Here is a 20,160-nt window from a genome sequence, read left to right as displayed (position 1 = left end):
ACAAGAGGACTTATACTGTAGCCCACTGTGCCCAAAGGAGATATCCTCCTGACTTTTTTACATCTACTTGATAGAATCTGGTAAATGTATGGACTGAAGACCAAGTTGCGGCCTTGCAGATCTGAGCCAGAGGCTTGGTGACGCACTGCCCAAAAAGCACTAACAGCCCTGGTGGAGTGCGCTTTAATATGAAGAGGAGGAATTTTCCTCTAAGCCATAAGCTTGAACAAATCGCTTGACAAATCCATTTAGAAATAGACTTCAATGTGGCCTGTCCTTTCCTAGGACCTTCTGGCAGCACAAGAAAAACATCTGTTTTACGAATCTGAGCGGTCGCTTTCAAATAGACCTTGACCGCTCTCACCACATCAAGAGAATGTAGTGATTTTTCTTCCACAGAACAAGGTTGTGGAAAAAATGAAGGCAAAACAATATCCTGGTTTAAATGAAAACCTGATACAACCTTTGGTAGGAAATGAGGATGAGGTTGCAATACAACCTTATCCTTACAAATAATATGGCTCTTTACAAGACAGAGCAGCCAACTCTGATATATCTTCTGCAAGAAGAGTGGCAACCAAGAAAACAATTTTCCTTGTCAAGAGGACCAAGGGAATATCTTGAAATTTCTGATGGAGCGGGGAAAATCAGCACACGGAGATAAGCATCCTTGATGCTGATTGACACCAGAAGTTCTCCCCCCTGTAGGATGGAGACATCGGATTGACTCCATGCGAATGGAAAGGATATGTAAAAACTGGTTTACACGTTTGAGATCTAAAAAGGGTCCAACATCTCCATTTGGTTTTGGAACCGTGAACAGGTTTGAATAAAATTCCAAACCTCGCTCTTCCAAAGGGACCTCCGATATCACTCCTTGGAGATAAGAGGATCCGCCGAGCGCTCGCAACCCTGAGTCCAGCATTTGCGTCCATAGACACAGATGCTGGACTTGACTATGCGTCACTGGATTTGATTGACAGCAGTGGGAGCCAATGGCTGCACTATCAATCTATCCAATCAGGAGCCGAGAACCCCCCGAGCAAAGGAAGAGCCCATCTCCGCCAGGTGAAGTTCCAGGGCTTGGGCAAGTAAAATCGAGGGGCTGGGGATCACTGCCAGGTGTCTTCTCACCTTAATGCATAGGTGAAAAAAAAAAGTGAGGGTCGACGACCCCTTTAAATGCATCACTATGCTGCATGCAATGCACAGGTGCAGAATGGTTGCAGTGCAGCCCCATTCACTTAAAAGGTACACTTTAGGGGGGCTTCATATGCAACCACCCACTTGTGATGGAGCCCTGTTTTGTCCCCCGAGGAAAGGGCCCTGTCGGGGGGGGGGGGGTAGGCATCGGGGTCCTGAAGGTTCTAGTTCTGGGGAGGGGGGTGGGGATATTATACACAGAGGTTAGTCGATATATCGCCTGCTATTTGGAGTTTAATTAATCTGCATAACTTCAGAAGGAATTGCAAATGACTTCTGTAATAGAGGTCAATGCAAGTTGCTGAAGTCTTCAATGGAGATACAATGTTTCTACTCAGTTTAACCATTTAAAGAGGAAGTAAACCGTGATGGGTGTTACTTCCTCTGATTCCCTGCAAAGGTAAAGCATAATGGATTATACATCGCATAGTAGTCCATTATGTGTCACTTACCTGACACAGGAGCCAGCGATGTCACCGCTGTCCCCTGCAGTAGGGCGCATCCATCTTCTTGGTGGGTCTCGCTGATCCGCCGCTGTCAATCGGCAAAGCCGCCACTCCCGTGCATGCGCACGGGAGCCGCCACTCGCGGAATATCGCCGTTGACCGCGGCGCGCTCAGTGCACTGCTGTCTATGGTGCATGCGCCGTAGACAGCGGTGCCTGTCTTTTGGCAAATATCTCTTGGACCTACAGGTAAGCCTTAATCTAGGCTTACCTGTAGGTCAAAGTGTGTTGTAAAAGGTTTACAACCACTTTAAAGGCCTATTTTCTGACAGTTGTTGCTTACAAAGTAAAAATGCTGTATTTTCTGCTAGAAAATCACTTAGAACTGCCAAAAAAAAAAAAAAAAAAAAAAATTATACACATATATATATATATATATATTTTAGCAGAGACCCTAGGGAATAAAATGGCAGCTGTTGCAATATTTTATGTCACACTGTATTTGCACAGAAGTAGAAGGAGGGGTGAGTGGAGTATTACACACACACACACACACACATTATATATAGACGATATATGAGGTAAGTACTAATGGTAGGTGCCGTCCTGCCTCTTACAGGGGGAGGGAGTATTACACACATAGATGATATATAAAAAGGTAAGTACTCCAGGTAGGTGCTGTCCTGCCTCTTACAGGAGTAGGTGGGGGAGGGGTGAGATAGGTAGGTGAGCATTATATACACACACACACATTACATACAGACGATATATGAGGTAGGTACTCACGGTAGGTGCCGTCCTGCCTCTTACAGGAGTAGGTGGGGGGAGGTAGGTGATGGGGGAGGGGAGTATTACACACACGTTACATATAGACGATATATGAGGTAGGTACTCACGGTAGGTGCCGTCCTGCCTCTTACAGGAGTAGGTGGCCCCGATGTGGACGGTGAAGTCCTCTTCCTCCTCGTCTTCCCCTCCCCCGTCCTCTCCGTCCTCCTCCATGTTCTCCTCTTCCTCCTCCTCCGGGTTGCTCTCCATCTCCTCTCCTCCCTCCTTCACCTCCGGCTTCTCGTTCTCGGGCTGGGACACGGCGGCCATGGCGGATATCAAGGCGGGTGAGGCGATCACGTGGTGTGGTGGAGTAGCGCGGGAAAGGTGTGTGTGTCGGGGGGGAGTGAGCGGGAAGGAAAGGTCTGTATAGCGAGGAACACGCAGCAAGACACACAAAGGAGGAGGAGGAAACACGCCGGGACCGCCCCTTCCGCTCTACAGGCCCCTCCCTCACAGACACACACTCCCCCTCCCAGCACTAGGAGTTGCTTTTGTTGTGTGAGATTATGTCTGCAGCTCAGGGCGCCGCCATCTTCCCGGAGACCAACACCGTCCTAGACATATAACGTGACCTCTGGCAGGCGGTGTTGTTCAGTCAGAGGATGTCCTCTAGAGATCACCCCCCCACCCCAACATGAGATCTCATTACCCCCGCCCCCAACACATGAGATCTTATTACCCCCCCCAAAACATGAGATCTTATTACCCCCGCCCCCAACACATGAGATCTTATTACCCCCCCCCCCCCAAAACATGAGATCTTATTACCCCTCTGCCCCCTTCTGGGCCATTCAAAAAGCACAGCGCTCTTCTTGCATGCGCAGTAGGGAACCGGTGATCTGGCAGATAGTGTCTGGCCATCATATAGTGTCCGCCCCATACTGCGCATGCGCAGTACGGAGCAGACGAAGCTTCGGAAAATCTCAGAAGCTGAACAGCGCCTGCGCCGTGAGTGGAGGTGGTAGCCCCACCATCCAAGCGGACATAGAGTTGTGAATATTAGAGGGCCCCTCGCGGGCGAGCTTCACTCGCCACGCTTCGGGCTCGGCCTCGCTGCGCTCGGCTCTTTTATATTCCTATTTGTCCACTTGGATGGTGGGGATAGAACCTGGACTCACAGTGCAGGCGCGGTTTATCCTCTGCAATTTTCGGAATCTGTGTTGCTGTGTACTGCGTATGCGCAGTACACAGCGGACACTATCGGATGGGGGACCTTATATGATGGGACACCGGCTGTGGAGCCAAAAGGCTTCACTGCTGGTTTCCCTTACCACAAATGGCAGCGGCAGCACCCCAGAGCCGATGGAAACATGGGCTGGGGTGAGGACATGGCTGGACTGCAGAACAGGTAAGTGTCTTTATATTAAAAGTCAGCAGCTGCAATATGTGTAACTCCTGACTTTTAATTTTTTTTTTGGGGGGGGGGGGGCAGAACGCCATCTTTTTTTAGGAAACCTATTGAAACACACAGCGGCCATGCTGGAACGCATCGCACATGCACATGAGGCAATCTTGTTTGCCACATCACATCACTTCTGTTGCATTTTCTGATGGGTAGCGGTATAGATATATGACAGAACACAGGCGGGGGGGGGGGGGGTGTCAGGACTTGTGTCATTGCTTGGGTCACCTGCTGGTGGCGCTGTTGCATTTAGAACCAAAGGGTGTAGTTCTGGTGAAGCAACAAAGCGAGGGCGGAGACAGACAAACTAGCACCACATCCCTAAATTGAATGAACAAACAGACAGGGAAACGGTAGGGCCAACAAACCCTGGGACATTAAAGGTGCTAAATATTATATAGTAATTAGAATCAAAGGAATATATATCATTAAAAAAATACATTTTTATTCCATTTACAAACATATATAGAGCACCGGCTCCTCCTGTTTACATCATGATCAGCCGTGATTGGACACGGCTGATCACCTGGTAAAGAAACTCCGTCTGAGACTCTTTACCGAGATCGTAATTGCGGTGTGTCAAACTGACACCCCGCAACAACGATCGCTGCATTGTGCGCCCCCAGGGGAGCGCAGTGGCTTAATATCCCGAAAACGTCATATGACGTCCGGTCTGGATGCTGAAATCACTTTGCCGCCGTCATTTTTCTATAGGACGGACGGCAAGTGGTTAAAGTGGAGTTCCACCGTGAAATTTTTTGTTTTTTTAATCGGACTCCTCCAAACCTATATAAAAAAAAAAAACATTTGGAGGAAAATATTTTTTATACTCACCAGAATCGCCCTGTTGCTATGTGGTCCTCTTAATCTGCCACTTCCTGGTCCGCGGAGCTCTTCGTCACTTCCTCCCTCACCTGTGCTACATCATTTCCCAGGAGTCTGTGGGCAGTACTTTTCTGACAGGAAATGGCGTGATTTAGGGCAGATCACAGCGCCGAGATGCGTTTATCTATGTTGCCATAACGGGGTGGGACCTTCCTCCATCGCCGCCCATTGCTATGGCAACTTTAGAAACAATCGGCGCTACACCCGCCTGTGAATCGCGCATGCACGAGATCGAGAGGTGCATGCTGGTTACCCAGCATGCACCTCTCCAAGCTTATCCAGGAAATATTGATTGGGCTTCACATGCCCACAATCATGATGGCAATGGCCACAACAGGAGGGATAACATTGTAATAAATGTATATTTTAGAAAGCTCCATAATTTAGCAGGTATAATAGTTTTTTCATTTAAAAAAATGAATACTCGGAGCAATAAAAAAAAATTAAAAATTTGGTCTTAACTCTGCTTTAAGGTGCAGCCAACTGATCTGATCACCCCTGCATATGGTATCCCCGACAGTGTGCTTAGCTGAGAAAACCTTTCCTCCCCTCTTAAGCCTCGTACACACGATCGGATTGTTGGCCAACAGGGCGTCAGACTTTTGTTCCGAAGGGCATGTGCCAGGAACTTGTCTTTCATACTAACGGCACACAACTGTCGGCCAACAGACACAAACGTAGCGACATACTACATATAATTTCAGCTCTTGAGCGCCACCCTTTGGGCACCTTCTGCTAATGCCGTGTTTGGCGAGCATCGATTCCGAGCACGCGTGTTTGTACTTTGGACTTTTGTGTGAAGGACTGGTGTACACACGATATGAAAATCTGACAACAGACCGTCGTCCGCCAAAAGATTTACTAGCGTGCCAATCAACATTTGTTGGCCGAAAGTTGGACTACTGCATATCCAGTTATATCTGTGCAATCTGGATTTTTCTTACTGGAGCCATCAACAAAAAGCGTCATGTCAGGGTTAGATAAACGGTACATCTTTGAGATCACTTTGTGGCAGTACCGTCATGTTTATGACCATCAGTAGGAAGTGGTATTAGTGTGGATGGGTTTCATGTAGAACTTCTCTGTATCGTTAGGTGAGGTCGTGTCAAAAGTATTGTCATACAGGAAAGGTGTCGTGCTGGGCTCAAATGTGATTATTATTGTTGTAAAAAGATAACAGACACTGCATGTGGTACACTGAGTGGCAGCGGGTGATATGGCACTATAGATGCTGAAGCCTTAAAGAGGAAGTAAACCCTGATGGGTTTACTTCCTCTTTGATTCCCTGCAAAGGTAAAGCATAATGGACTACTGTGCATCGCATAGTAGTCCATTATGTGTCACTTACCTGACACAGGAGCCAGCGAAGTCACCGCTGTCCCCTGTAGTACGGAGCCTCCATCTTCTTGGTGGGTCTCACTGCTCCGGCGCTGTCATTCGACGGAGCCACGAGGATGTCACTCCCGCGCATGCGCACGGGAGCCGCCACTCGCGGCACATTGCCGTTAACAGCGGCGCGCTCAGTGCGCCTGCACGCCGCTGTCTACGATGCATGCGCTGTATATTTCTTGGACCTACAGGTAATTTCTTGGACCTACAGCAGATATTTCTTGGACCTACAGGTAAGCCTTAATCTAGGCTTACATGTAGGTCAAAGTGGTTTGTAAAGGTTTACAACCACTTTAAATGCTTCGGCTGCAGCTACCACTACCAGTACACAAGGGTGGAAGTGCTCTAGTTACACTGTCTAGTTTTGTAGAATAGTAAGCAATCGGCCTCTGACGCCCGCCATGTGAATGTGTAAGGCCTCATTCACACCTGAGCGTAGCGTTTCCAGGCAGAAAATTGCGCGATTTTGCGGTGGTTTTTACCGTGATTTTGCAGCTTTTTTGTCACGATTTTGCACAGGGCAAAAGGTCACCAATGTAAAAAGAAGAAAAATGCCCAATTCGAGCGACAAAAAAGGGTCCAGAACTTGTTTGAGCTTCAGACGACTTGGAGTGGAGATGTGAACCATCTCCATTAAGAATAGATTTTTTTTTCCCCCTCCAGTGTTTTGTAGCTTCAGGCTTCAAGCTACAAAATGCTCAGGTGTGAATGGGGCCTTAGTACTGATGTCATGTGACCTTCCCTTGAGTCTACTATTTGTTCGAAAGGTTCATCATAGTTTGGTAAGGCTAGTATTGATGAGCTAGCAAAGACTTCTTTTAGGTCAGTAAAGGCTGTCTCTGCTTCCTCACTCCATTTTATAGTGTCATGTGGGGCCATGGGGTTTCCATGTATGGCATGGACCAATGGGGCGGTCAGTATTGAATACCCAGGGATCCAAGCCCTGCGAAAATTTGTTGTTCCCAAAAATAACATTTGTTTCTGGCTTCAGCACCTGGAAAGAGGGCTTGAATTCTCTCCTCATCCACACGTCGACCTTCTTTTAAGATATTATACCCTAAGTATTTGAGCTGCTGTTGCCACAACTAGAGTTTAGTTTTATTTACCTTATGCCCTTGGTCATGGAGGAAATACAACAGGGCCATTGTGTCAGTCCTACAAACCTCTAAAGGAGACGGCGCTAGGATGTCTTCTACATAGTAGAGGAGCTGGCTTCCCCCTGGGGGTACCAACTGAGCCAAGCTTGAGGACATTAACTGTGAAAAGATGGTGGGGGACTCACAAAAGCCCCGGGGCAACCTGGTGAAGGTAAACCAAAATTGATGGTCGGGGTGCACCAGAATACTAAAGGAGTTCCTGAAATCAATCACAGAAAATAACTAATTTGCTGGATCTAAATCATTCAATTGTGTGTGCGTGCGCGTGTGTGTGTGTATCTGGTACCACAGGAGCTCTTGGTATAACGGCCTGGTTATCAGCTTGTAAATCCTATACCGTTCGCCAACCCATGGCAGACAGAGCCTTCATAACAGGAAAAAGAGGGGTATTGCAAGGTCTATACCCTCATCTGCTTCCTTCTTAACCACTTCCCGACCAGCGCACGACGATGTACGTCGACAGAATGGCACGGGCAGGCATATTGGCAAACAGGTACGTCCAATATTCGATGCCGCCCTGCCATCGGGAGCGCGCCGGCGGAACGGGACCCCCGTGAGTCTGGTCGCGGGACCCGATCGCCGCGGGCATCCCCGTGATCGTCTCACGGAGCAGCCGAATGGAGGAAATGCTGTATAAACAACATTTCTCCATTCTGCCTAGCAACTAGTGACGCTGATCTCTGCTCCATGTGATTGGAGCAGAGATCAGTGTACACTAAATGAAAGCCCAACCCCCCCACAGTTAGTAACACACCCCTAGGAACACTTAACCCCTTCACTGCCAGTGTCATTTACACAGGAATCACTGCATTTATATAGCAGTGATTACTGTATAAATGACAATGGTCCCAAAAATGTGTCAAAAATGTCCGATGGGTCCCCCACAATGTTGCAGTCACAATAAAAATCGCAGATCGACGCCATTACTAGTAAAAAAAAAAAAAAAAAAAAAAAAAAAAATGATTAATAAAAATGCTATAAAACTATCCCTATTTTGTAAACGCTATAACTTTTGCGCAAACCAATCAATAATCGCTTATTGCGATTTTTTTTACCAAAAATATGTAGAAGAATACGTATCGGCCTAAACTGAGGGAAAAAAATGTTTTTTTTATATATTTTTGGGGGATATTTATTATAACAAAAAGTAAAAAATAATGCGTTTTTTTCAAAATTGTCGCTCTATTTTTGTTTATAGCGCAAAAAATAAAAATCGCAGGGGTGATCAAATACCACCAAAAGAAAGCTCTATTGGTGGGAAAAAAAGGACGTAAATTTTGTTTGGGAGCCACGTCACACGACCGCGCAATTGTCAGTTAAAGCGACGCAGTGCCGAATCGCAAAAAGTGGTCTGGTCTTTGACCACCAAAATGGTCCGGTCTGCAAGTGGTTAAGGCTGGATTCACACCTATGCAGTTTTAGTGCATTTTGCAGATTTGCGCTACAGAACGTGTTCCATAGGAAACCATGTTAAATGGACTGTAGTGAAAACCTGCAAAATGCAAAAAGCACTAAAAATGCATAGGTGTGAATCCAGCCTAAGGGGGTATCTCCATCACCTTGCACAAAAACCTTTACTTTCACATTCTTTTTTTTTTTTCCATCGCTTTCAACTACTTCTCAGAATGCTTAGCATATTGCAAAACAGCTAAATCTGACACAGTTCAGTAAGTAACCATGTTTTTAACAATGCAATCCTTATGGTCCCGTTTTAATCCATTAACAAAAGCTATCTTTAGCTGTTGCGGATAAGCACTATTCATATCCTCAGCTTCGGGGAGCCCGGAGAACCCTTTAAAAACTTCTCGTAGATTATTTAGATCAGGGGTCTCCAAACTTTTCAAACAAAAGGGCCAGTTTAATGTCCTTCAGACTCTAGGAGGGCCGGATTGTAGCCAGTAGGGGCAGAAAATGTCCTGGACCTGGCCTCAGTGAGAATAAATACGACCTCAGGGTTGGTGGTCAATAGGAAGAGGAAGAGTGCCTCTATTAGTAGGAGGAAAAGTATCTCGTCATTGGTTTCAGTAGAAGTGCCCCTTTCATTGGTGTCAGTTGGAGGAATAGTGCCCCGTCATTGGTATCAATTAGAGGAATAGTGCCCCGTCATTGGTATCAATGGGAGGAATAGTGCCCCATCATTGGTATCAATTAGAGGAATAGTGCCCCATCATTGGTGTCAGTGGGAGGAATAGTGCCCCAAGGACCGGATAAAGGCTAGCAAAGGGCCACATCTGGCCCTCGTGCTGCAGTTTGGAGACCCCCTGATTTAGATAATCACTGCCACTTTCCTCGTCTTCCCATATTAGTCTTTTGCCAGTCAGTTTGTTATACTCTTTGGAGATTGCATCTCTGATAGAAGGCAGTCAATCTGTCTGTCAAATCTTGGCCATCAAGGGCCAGTGGTTCCCCTCTTTGTTAAGGGGCACTGGGGCTACACAGGGGTCCCAATTTCCCTTTACTGTTGCCCAATCTGATCCTAGAACCCTCCTTAAGGCCCCTGGCCCTTTCCACTTCGACCCAGTTTAGCCTATAACTGTTCCTGAGACCTTCCATATTTTCAATGAATTCTGGGGCCCCAAACTTAGGATGTTTAATATGCTCGGTAGCCTTCTGCACATCACTCTCAGTCCATGGTCTAAAAACAGACATAGTGAGGGGCTGACTGTTTTGTTCACCTCTAGAGTTTGGAACTTCTATTAGGGGATACCCATCAGCATCCCCTGTGTCCACCTCACTATAATATACTCTTTTTCTGGGTCTCTTAGGCTGGATTCACACCTATGCATTTTTTTGTGCTTTTTGCATTTTGGAGATTTTCACCACAGTCTAACATGGTTTCCTATGGAAAACGTTCTGTAGTGCAAATCTGCAAAATGCACTAAAAATGCATAGGTGTGAATTAGCCCTTAGGCTGGATTCACACCTATGCATTTTTAGTGCTTTTTGCAGATTTGCACAACAGAAAGTGTTCCATAGGAAAGCATGGTAAATGGACTGTAGTGCAAATCTGCAAAATCCACTAAAAATGCATAGGTGGGAATCCAGCCGTAGTTCCCTTGGGAACTCCCCATCCCCGGGACCATGCGTCAGTCAACATCTCCAATATAGATCTGCTCATCGCATGGCGCTGACTGTCATCTGCAGAGAATGGGGGAAATGCGGTTGGGGTTTTGTTCAGAGGCAGTTCCTCTGACAGGGGTGGATGTTACAGGGAGGGTGGTACATGAGGGGGAAGGACCATTATAAGGAGGCGGTCTCTGGGGGTTAACAAATGAGATCATCCTCTTTGCCCACAAGGGCCAATTGGGCTTTCATGTGTCCTCCTTCCTTCTAATGGCACATTAGGAACACAACAGCGGCAAAAGACATTCTGTTACAGAAACTGTTCCCAATGTCTATTTTTTTTAACTCTTGAGTTTAGAATACAAGACTGTTCATTTTACTCTCGTACCCTGCCAAAATCTATATAAAAACAGCAGTCTAAACTATATATTTTCTATCCAACATATATCTTTATCTTATTTACTATAAAGATTTTTTATTTTTTTTAACCACTTTCAGACCGGACCAATTTGCTGGTCAAAGACCAGACCACTTTTTGCGATTCGGCACTGCGTCGCTTTAACTGACAATTACGTGGTCGTGCGACGTGGCTCCCAAACAAAATTGACGTCCTTTTTTTTCCCCACAAATAGAGATTTCTTTTGGTGGTATTTGATCACCCCTGCGGTTTTTATTTTTTGCGCTATAAACAAAAACAGAGCGACAATTTTGAAAAAAAAACGCATTATTTTTTACTTTTTGTTATAATAAATATCCCCCAAAAATATATAAAAAAACATTTTTTTCCCTCAGTTTAGGCCGATACGTATTCTTCTACATATTTTTGGTAAAAAAAAAAAATCGCAATAAGCGATTATTGATTGGTTTGCGCAAAAGTTATAGCGTTTACAAAATAGGGATAGTTTTATAGCATTTTTAGTAATAATTTTTTATTATTTTACTAGTAATGGCGGCGATCAGCGATTTTTAATGTGACTGCGACATTGTGGGGGACCCATCGGACATTTTTGACACATTTTTGGGACCATTGTCATTTATACAGTAATCACTGCTATATAAATGCAGTGATTCCTGTGTAAATGACACTGGCAGTGAAGGGGGTTAACCAGTGGGTGGCAGTGTAGGGGTTAAGTGTTCCTAGGGGTGTTTTACTAACTGTGGGGGGGGGTTGGGCTTTCATTTAGTGAACACTGATCTCTGCTCCAATCACATGGAGCAGAGATCAGCGTTGCTAGGCAGAATGGAGAAATGCTGTTTACTCAGCATTTCCTCCATTCGGCCACTCCGTGAGACGATCGCGGGGATGCCCGCGGCGATTGAGTCCGCAGGTCCCGCGACCGGACTCACGGGGGTCCCGACCAGCGCAGGAGCGCGCCGGCGGCGCGCTCCCGATGGCAGGGCGGCATTGAATATTGGACGTACCTGTACGCCAATATGCCTGCCCGTGCCATTCTGTCGACGTACATCGTCGTGCGCTGGTCGGGAAGTGGTTAAACCACAAGTTTGCAGAGACCCATGTATATAACTGTCTTAGCAGACAAACTCCCCACCATTAGCATTAAGCGGGCCTTTTATTAACTTGTAAACCACCAGATTAGCAACCCATGGATCACAAGAAGAAAAGCAAAAAATATCAAGACTCCCCACACTCTGGGGAGAATCAAAAATAGTTAAAAACCTGTCACTGCAGTACTGTAATTGTAAAGTGAAGTTGTAAAATTAGCAGTAAATGTTAAATATGAAAAAGAAAAGACTAAACACCCAGAAGAAAAATAACCTCCTGATCTTTCTAGAGCTACTTTGAGATCGTCAGGCAATCAACCTCTGACGTTCAGTATACTTTGACAAATCTTTTTGTTATCTATCCTGGACAGCAGGGAGTCCATTTTTCTGTAGGCAACACCCCTAATGCCTTTGACTGTTGGGCCTATCAAAACGTTATACAATCAGTCCCAATGTCAGCAACTACAACTCATTTAATCAAAGAGAAGAAGAGACTTAGAAAGGAATTAAAGACTAATGTTAAATTGTCTTATATCTCAAACAGCTTGGAGGACTGGATCACACAGATTCAGAACAAGACGGTGGTTCCAGGTCCCAGTACCGACCAGCCCCATTTTACCACTAATGTTAAAGTGGTTGTATAGCCTTTTTTGGGACTTTTAGCTACAGGAAAGCCTATAATAAGGCTTACCTGTAGGTAAAAAAATAAAATCTCTCCTAAACCTGTACGGTTTAGGAGATATTCCCCTCCCAACGTGCCGCTGACTGCAGCGGCGCATGCGCACCGGGGATTCCCGGCTGACTACGGACGCTGCCGGGAAGAAATCTCCCGCGTGCAGGCGCGGAAGTGACTATATCGCGGCTCCGGCCACTCACAGCGCCTTTCGCAGAGGGAGCATGTCAGCTCCCTCGGCGTGGATCGGACCAGATGTCAGGGCCTCGTTCTAAGGTAAGTATTTCATAATGCGCTAGTATGCGGTGCATACTAGCTCATTATGCCTTTTCCTTTGCAGGTAGGGGGGGGGGAAAAAACAAAACAAAACACATCTGCAGGTTTACTCCCGCTTTAAGTGGGGGGACCTTCGTTCTCAGTGAACTTTGAAGTCCCATACTCCCTGAGGTGTTGTCAGGACCGTCCAACCTGGGATCCACTCATTGGTTCCAGCTCGAAGGACCAAAATGTTAGGACTATTCTTCTCCTGTGATCAGTCAAACTCCAGATGTATTGAAAAGCATAAAATGTATTCCAATTATGTGACACAAAAGGATGAGCTTCTTACACTTTTGAGTGAAAAGCAGAAGTCATCCAGAATATAGGTTGTAAATTTCTTTTGTGAGATCAACAAAAAAGAATCTTATTGGCTAGAAGCTCACTGTTGGCTCATGACGCATAACAGCTTTATTTGCCAATTCACAGTGAGCTTCTTATAAACGTATTCCCTTATATAGCAGTCTATGGCTGCAATGAACGATTATTTTCATAATTGATTAGTTGGCCAATTATGGTTTCGATTAATTGGTTAATAAGCTTTAAAAAAAAAAAAAAAAGTGGTGTATAATTTAGTTAATATGTAATGTTAAAAAAAAAAAAAAAAGCAATTTATATTTAAATATCTCTATGCGGTGGTAAATATAAATAACCAACTATATGGTTAGAGAGCAAAATCTCTAATCCACTCTGAGAACAGACAGAAGAGATATACTGTATATACTATTAGAGGAGATCTTCCCTCCAAAAAAATAAAATGTAATTTTAAGAATGTTTGTAACTAATTGTTAATGGGGTCAAATTGATGTTCATTTTCAACCAGTGATGGGAAAATTTGGAAATAGAAAACTGCTTGGTGAAAGGAATTTTCACACAGTGCATGTGGTTTTTGTTCAGAAATTACATTCATTTTAAAAACAGAATGTTAAAAACAAGTGAACATTTCAAAACATTCTTTCATTCAGTGAATGTACATAGATTTTTCATCTGAAAATCTGTGTTCCGTGTGGCCAGCATAAGGCTTGCTATGCAGCTTGCTTTTGATCTGTTTCTGCAGTGTGTTTTGATTTTTGCGCATTATGATTTTGCTGCGATTTGAGTTTTAGAATTTTTTTGGCCAATTTGTTGGGCAGATTAAAAAAAAAAAAAAAAAAAAACACAAATTGCTGCAAAACCCATTACATGCTTTTCTGCAGCTTCTCCATTGAAGTACATTGAACCAAAAAAGAATCGTTTTTCATAAAAAAAAAAATAAATAAATCAGACCCTTTCCAAATACACAGCGGCTGAAAAAAAGCTGAATGTGTCCCATAGGAAACCATGTAAAAGAACTGTAGTGCGTTTCTGCAAAAAACACCAAAAAAAACAAACACATAGATGTGAACCAGGTCTAAGACGTTTAGTAACATAATGGGGTTAAAAAAATAAAAAATAGAACTAGCCCTTTATAGTACAACAAAAAGCAGATAACTACTGTAAGGGGTTCATGTTTTTAACTGTGAAAGTGGTATTTACAGTAGAGATTTGCTATTTTTGTACTATAAAGGGCTCATTTTTTATTTATTTTTTAACACCATTGTGTTACTGGCCGATTAATCGATTATGAAAATAATAATCGAATTGCATAATCGATAAGTTGACGATTAATCGGTTAGTTGTTTCAGCAAAGTCTGTGGTTTTCTGGCCTTAGACAGTGTGTTAAAAACAATAGATAAGAAAACAAGTTAAAGCATTGTGTCCTTAGATGCCATTTTAGAATCATCAGTCTCCATTTTAGATAAAATAGGCACACGATAAACATTAAAACGTTTCCAACAGATTCCCAATCCGCCTCCATTCCATCCCCTTGGTGTGGGGGAGCGAGTCCAGAGAAGGCCACCATTGGAGAGGGAAGCAGGAGAAGCAGTATCTGATTCATGAAGCCAGGTTTCAGTAACGGCAAGTAGGTTAAATGAATTTGTGATAAAGAGGCCGTGGAAGGTGACGAGTTTGTTACAGACAGAGCCGTGCGTTCCAAAGGTCACAGGAGAGGGGGGCTGGTTTTGAAAAGAAGAGGAATAGAGAAGTTATGTGGGCTGCTGCCAGTGGGTGTGGGGGGGGGGGGGGGGGTGGGAGCGTTGGGCAAAGACAAATGATGGCCGCCCAGGGTTTGAGGATAGGTCAACAGAGGTTAGGAGAAGCAGGTAGGTGAGGGAGGTAATGTGGGAATGTGATTTATATGAAGGGGGCATGTCTCAGAGTTCTGAAGGTTTTATCAGTATATGGATGTAGAATGAGCAAGAGTTGGTAGGAGCAGTAGTAGGGAGAGGACAGAAGGCAGGGTGATATGTATAAGTGATATGTATAAGTGGGGGGAGAAGTGATGTGAGAAGGAGGAGAATAATACAGAGGAGAATAAGAAGAGGTGAGGAGTTAGAACACATTTTCATACAAAAAGCCATTTATACTTAGTGGAATATTTTTACTCTTTTTTGCGCAATTACATATAGTTTATATACGTTTTTTGTGCACGTTTGCAAAATTACAGTGGACTAATCTGGATGAAGTCCAGGGCCAAATTTTTGTCCCAGTCCAGCCCTGGCAGCAGACCACCTATTTAACCACTTGCTGACGAGGCTATTTCTGGCACTATTTGTTTACAAGTTTAAATCCGTATTTTTTTGCTACAAAATTATTTATAATCCCAAATCATCATTTTTTTTTAGCAGAGACCATAGGGGGAAAAAAAAAAAAAAATGGTGATCGTTTCTAATTTATGTCACACAGTATTTGCAAACACAATTTGTTTTGGAAAGAATACACTTTAATGAATAAAAAAAAAAAAAAAAAATAAAAAAACAATAGGAACACCAATTTTTTTGTATAATGTGAAAGATGTTATACCGAATAGATAACATTTCATGCTTTAAAATTGCGCATTAACAGAGGAGATCTAGCGCTAGAAATGTTGCTCTCGCTCCAATGTTCGCGGTGCTACCTCACAAGTGTGGTTCGCATAGCGTTTACATACGCATGCACAACTTAAGTATGCATTCGTTTCTGTGCGCAAGTATGGAGGGCTGAATGCTTTAAAAAAAATGTTTAAATTATTTTTACACTGTCCATTTATATCACTTTTATTCCTATTACAAGGAATGTATACATCCCTTGTAATAGAAATAAGGATGACAGGTCCTCTTTATGGAGGGATCGGGGGTCAAAAAGACCCCCAAATTTATCCTTTACCTATAAAAGCAAAAGAACAAAAAAAAAAATTATTATATTTTCTTCCAGCCTGGAGTGCAAAATACATCATGGCGTCTCTCCGTTCCTCCAAAGCCATAGAGACGATCAAGGAGTGTTAACTCTTTGACCATGTATGGGAGCGGCTGGCTGCACTGCCGGATCATTTCTCGGGTAAACTGGTGGAAATGGTAAGCCCGAGAAACACTGGTGAGTGGAGGAATATTGGGGGGGGGGGGGGGGGGGGTGTTTGATGTCCCCTTCCGATTCAGAAACAGTTTCCTGAGAAAGCTGGCCATCTGCAGAAACAAAAAAAAAAAAAAAAAAAAAAAAAAGTACTGGGTGTTATGGCTCAGTCTTAGTCCATAGGATTCAATATTGGGTTGGCCCACCATTTGCAGCTATAACAGCTTATGGAAAGGCTGTGCACAAGGTTTAGGAGTGTGTCTATGGGAATGTTTGACCATTCTTCCAGAAGAGCATTTATTTGTGAGGTCAGGCTTATTACCAATATTAATATACTGGGTAGCAGTGATCAGAACATGATTTAATTTAATGTTAACTGTAAGCAACAAACACATACTGGAAAGATAAAAACAACTTTAAGAGAGCAAATTTTCCAAGGCTCAGGGCCGCTCTCCAAGACTTACTGTAGACTGGGAGGGATTATATTGGCATCGATGAACACAGAACAGAAATGGAAATTCTTCAAAGACTACTGCAAAGTACATTCCCACAGGCAATACATTTAAAAGGCTAAAAATAAAACCCATGAGGCTCATGGGCAAAGTTAAAAAAAAAAGCTATACGTAAAAAAAAAAAAAAAAAAAAGCTATACGTAAAAAAAAAAAAAAAAAAAAAAATATAAAAAAAAATGAAGGAACACCATCATTGTTTAAAGGTTACAAAGAAAATAACTGGGTACTGACATTTATAGGTAAAGTTGATCCAGGGAATATCATATATGCCTTCCTCTGGATCAACTAGAATAGGATTGTATGTTTTTTGTTTTTTAAATGGTTTAACCAGATGAACATGTCTCTTTATTATTCAACCTAACTATATTTTCTATCGTGTTGAGAGCCCTGTACAGACCAGTCAAGTTCCTCCACCCCAAACTCACTCATCTATGTCTTTATAGACCTTTGCTTTGTGCACTGGCCCAAATCATTTGGTGGAGGGGGGATTATGGTGTGGGGGGTTGTATTTCAGGGGTTGGGTTTGGCCCCTTAGTTCCAGTGAAGGGAACTCTTAAGGAGTCAGCATACCAAGACATTTTTGACAATTTCATGCTCCCAACTCTGTGGGAACCATTTGGAGATGGCTCCTTCCTGTTCCAACATGACTGCGCACCAGTGTACAAAGAAAAGGTCCATAAAGACATGGATGAGCAAGTTTGGGGTGGAGGAACTTGACTGGCCTGTACACCTGATAAAACACCTTTGAGATGAATTAAAGCGGAGACTGAGCCAGGCTCTCTTAGCAAACATCAGTGCCTGACCTCACAAATGTGCTTTTGGAAGAATGGTCAAACGTTTTCCATAGACACCCTCCTAAACCTTGTGGACAGCCTCAGAAGAGTTGAAGGTGTTATAGCTGTAAAGGGCGGGCCAACTCAATATCAAACCCTACGGACTAAGACTGGGCTACCATTAAAGTTAATGTGCATGTAAAAGGCAGGCGCCCCAATACATATGGTAATATAGTGCATCTTTATTATTACTCCCAGGAGACTGAGAATTGGTTTATGTTTCTTTTGGGGCCATTCGGGAAGAGAATGCTGGTATTATGATTTAGCAAGTAAAACAGTCAGCTCGGGGATCTCCAAGCTACGGCCCTCCAGCTGTTGCGGAATGACACGTCCCATGAGGCATTATAAAACTCTGACCTGACTAGGCATGATGGGAATTGTAGTTCCGGAACAACTGGAGAGCCATATTTTGGAGACCCCCAAGTCAGCTCCCCCTATGTGATGAGATGAGGATGGAGAGGCTTTATATAGTCCAGCAAAGGATAACTGGGCAGGGCCGACAAGAGGAAAAAAAAAAAAAAAAACACATTAAAAACAATGCAATATTAACCATTCCACTAACACGACCTAGATGATCAGTTCTGAACAAAACGTAGCGGTTCAGCATTGCGCCCAGAATCGTGCAGGAATGGAGACAGATACGGGTAAAGCTTCTCCGTGAAGGTGGCATTGAAGGTGTAGATGGCGGTCATGTCATCGGCATTGTAGAAAGATATCTGGCCTCCTTCGTAATCCACATACACTCCGATTTTCTTGGGTTTGGATTGGAGAATCAGGGTCTTGGATGGGGACTCCAGGGCCTTGTAGGCATTGCCGTTTCTCAGCCAGATGGCCCAATATCCGTTCTTGGGGTTCAGCTTGATCTTACCCTTGCGGTTGCTGGATTCACTGGCCATACCGACATCCCAAGCGGTCTTGTTTCCCACATCCACCTCCCAGTAATGGCGGCCTGAATCAAAGCCCTGAGAGCCGAGCACAAGAATACACTGGCTGAAACGCTTCGGATGGTCAGGCAGGGGGAGCTTGGTGTCCCCATATTTAACACTGGTCAGCCCATCAGATAGGATCAGATTGGGGTGGGCTGTGCTGGGATCCAGCAGGATCGGAGTCAGATCTGCAAGACAACAAAAAGCACTGTCATTTTCAGTTCAAATGAGGTAGTCATTACCAAGCTCATTACAAAATTAAAAGCAGCAGCAGCAGAGCTTCCCCTTCCCAGCAGCAACTTTGTAGCTCAGCTCCCCTCCCAGCAGCGACATTTTGAGCCCATGTCCTATGCTCCTGCCTCCCAGCAGTGGCTCACCAGCAAACTTACCCCTGCTCCTACCTCTCAGCAGTGACTTGGTAGCCAGTTTTTTATGCTTCTGCCTTCAAGCAGGGATATAAAAGCTCATCTTCCCTTACTCCCACCTCTCAGCAGTGACTCTGCAGCACATTTCCCCCTGCCTCCACTTCCCAACAGTGAGTCCCTAACACCTCTCCTCCTAGTAGAGACTCTGTAGCTCACCTACCCACTCCCTGCAGTGACTCGGGTCATCAAAGTTTGCTTCCTAGCAGTGACCTAGTAATGCAAATAACCCCCCATGCTCCCCAATATCAAATCATTGATTGGTTAATATCCCCATGCTCCAGCCTCCCAGCAGCTTATTTCTTAGTACTTGAAAATATACATAGCCTGGCCATAGATTTACCTTAAGACTTGCATGTCAGGCATCGTTCGTATAAGTAACCAGAATATAAAATATACCCACGACAAATAAAAAATTACAGACATACATACATTTTTTTTTTTTTTCATGAAATAAGTTGTATGGCCAAAGCCATTTTGCTCTCCTGTGACCCAGAATCAGCCAACAGCAAGAATTGGCGGTCAGCTGACTTCAGAGCAGTGATGGTGAACCTCGGCACCCCAATGTTTTGGAACTACATTTCCTATGATGCTCATGCACTTTGCAGTGTATTTGAGCATCATGGGAAATGTAGTTCCAAGGTTCACCATCACTGCTCTAGAAGGATCTTGACCATATATTGTTGGGATTCACCCAACGAAGAGAGGCGAAGCCAGCTACACCTGCCTAATTTCCACAATGCGCAGGACGCGCATCGCAGAAAGCGATGAATGACAGAATGGAGTGATCAGGGGGTCACGAGATGGCTCAGTTCTTGAGCTTAGAGCCAGCATGCTGCAGCATGGAGGCGAGTATGGATGTTTTGTTTAACCACTTGGGATCCGCGCTATTGCCAAATGACGGCATTAGCGCGGACCTACATTTCCGGGACTACGTCTATTGACGTCGTCCCATGTACGAACGGCCTGCGCGCTCTGTGATCGGCGAGTCCATGAGACTCGCCTGATCACCGATCCGACCCCTTATCACGTGATCAGCTGTCAGCCAATGACAGCTGATCATGTGATAGAACGGAGCCGGTAATCGGCTATTATTCCTCCTCGCGCTGACATCAGTCCCGATAACGGCCAGCAATACAAGCAACCACCTGCCAGTGCCCACCGGCCTCCCGCAGTGCCATCCTGAATAAAAG

At 44.4% G+C, this 20,160-nt stretch overlaps 2 protein-coding genes across 5 annotated transcripts in view; both read right to left on the bottom strand.

The window, feature by feature from the left end:
- Positions 1–2,888, bottom strand: part of LOC143923501 (nuclear factor 7, brain-like) — a 28,779-nt gene extending 25,891 nt beyond the window's left edge. Inside the window, exon 1 of one of the 3 annotated variants that reach the window (XM_077447213.1) lies at positions 2,545–2,888. In XM_077447213.1, the coding sequence (XP_077303339.1) occupies positions 2,545–2,746 (202 nt within the window). In that variant the 5' untranslated portion in view covers positions 2,747–2,888. Of the gene's footprint in view, positions 1–2,241; positions 2,292–2,434; positions 2,489–2,544 lie in introns of those variants that run through there. The other 2 variants (XM_077447215.1, XM_077447214.1) reach the window with 2 other exon arrangements.
- Positions 2,889–17,781: 14,893 nt separating this feature from the next.
- The window catches only part of LOC143923499 (nuclear factor 7, brain-like), a 744,238-nt gene continuing 741,859 nt past the window's right edge, over positions 17,782–20,160 (bottom strand). For both annotated transcript variants that reach the window (XM_077447208.1, XM_077447209.1), the window contains exon 9: positions 17,782–18,733. In XM_077447208.1, coding sequence (XP_077303334.1) covers positions 18,195–18,733 — 539 coding nt within the window. In that variant the 3' untranslated portion in view covers positions 17,782–18,194. The remainder of the gene's footprint in view (positions 18,734–20,160) is intronic.

This window comes from Lithobates pipiens, unplaced genomic scaffold (assembly GCF_037356315.1).
Source record: "Lithobates pipiens isolate NorthernLeopardFrog02 unplaced genomic scaffold, aLitPip1_a1.2 Scaffold_22, whole genome shotgun sequence".
NCBI classification, from domain to species: Eukaryota; Metazoa; Chordata; class Amphibia; order Anura; family Ranidae; genus Lithobates; species Lithobates pipiens.
The sequence above is the reverse complement of the archived record's forward strand: the minus strand, read 5'-3'. Positions and strand labels throughout refer to the sequence as shown.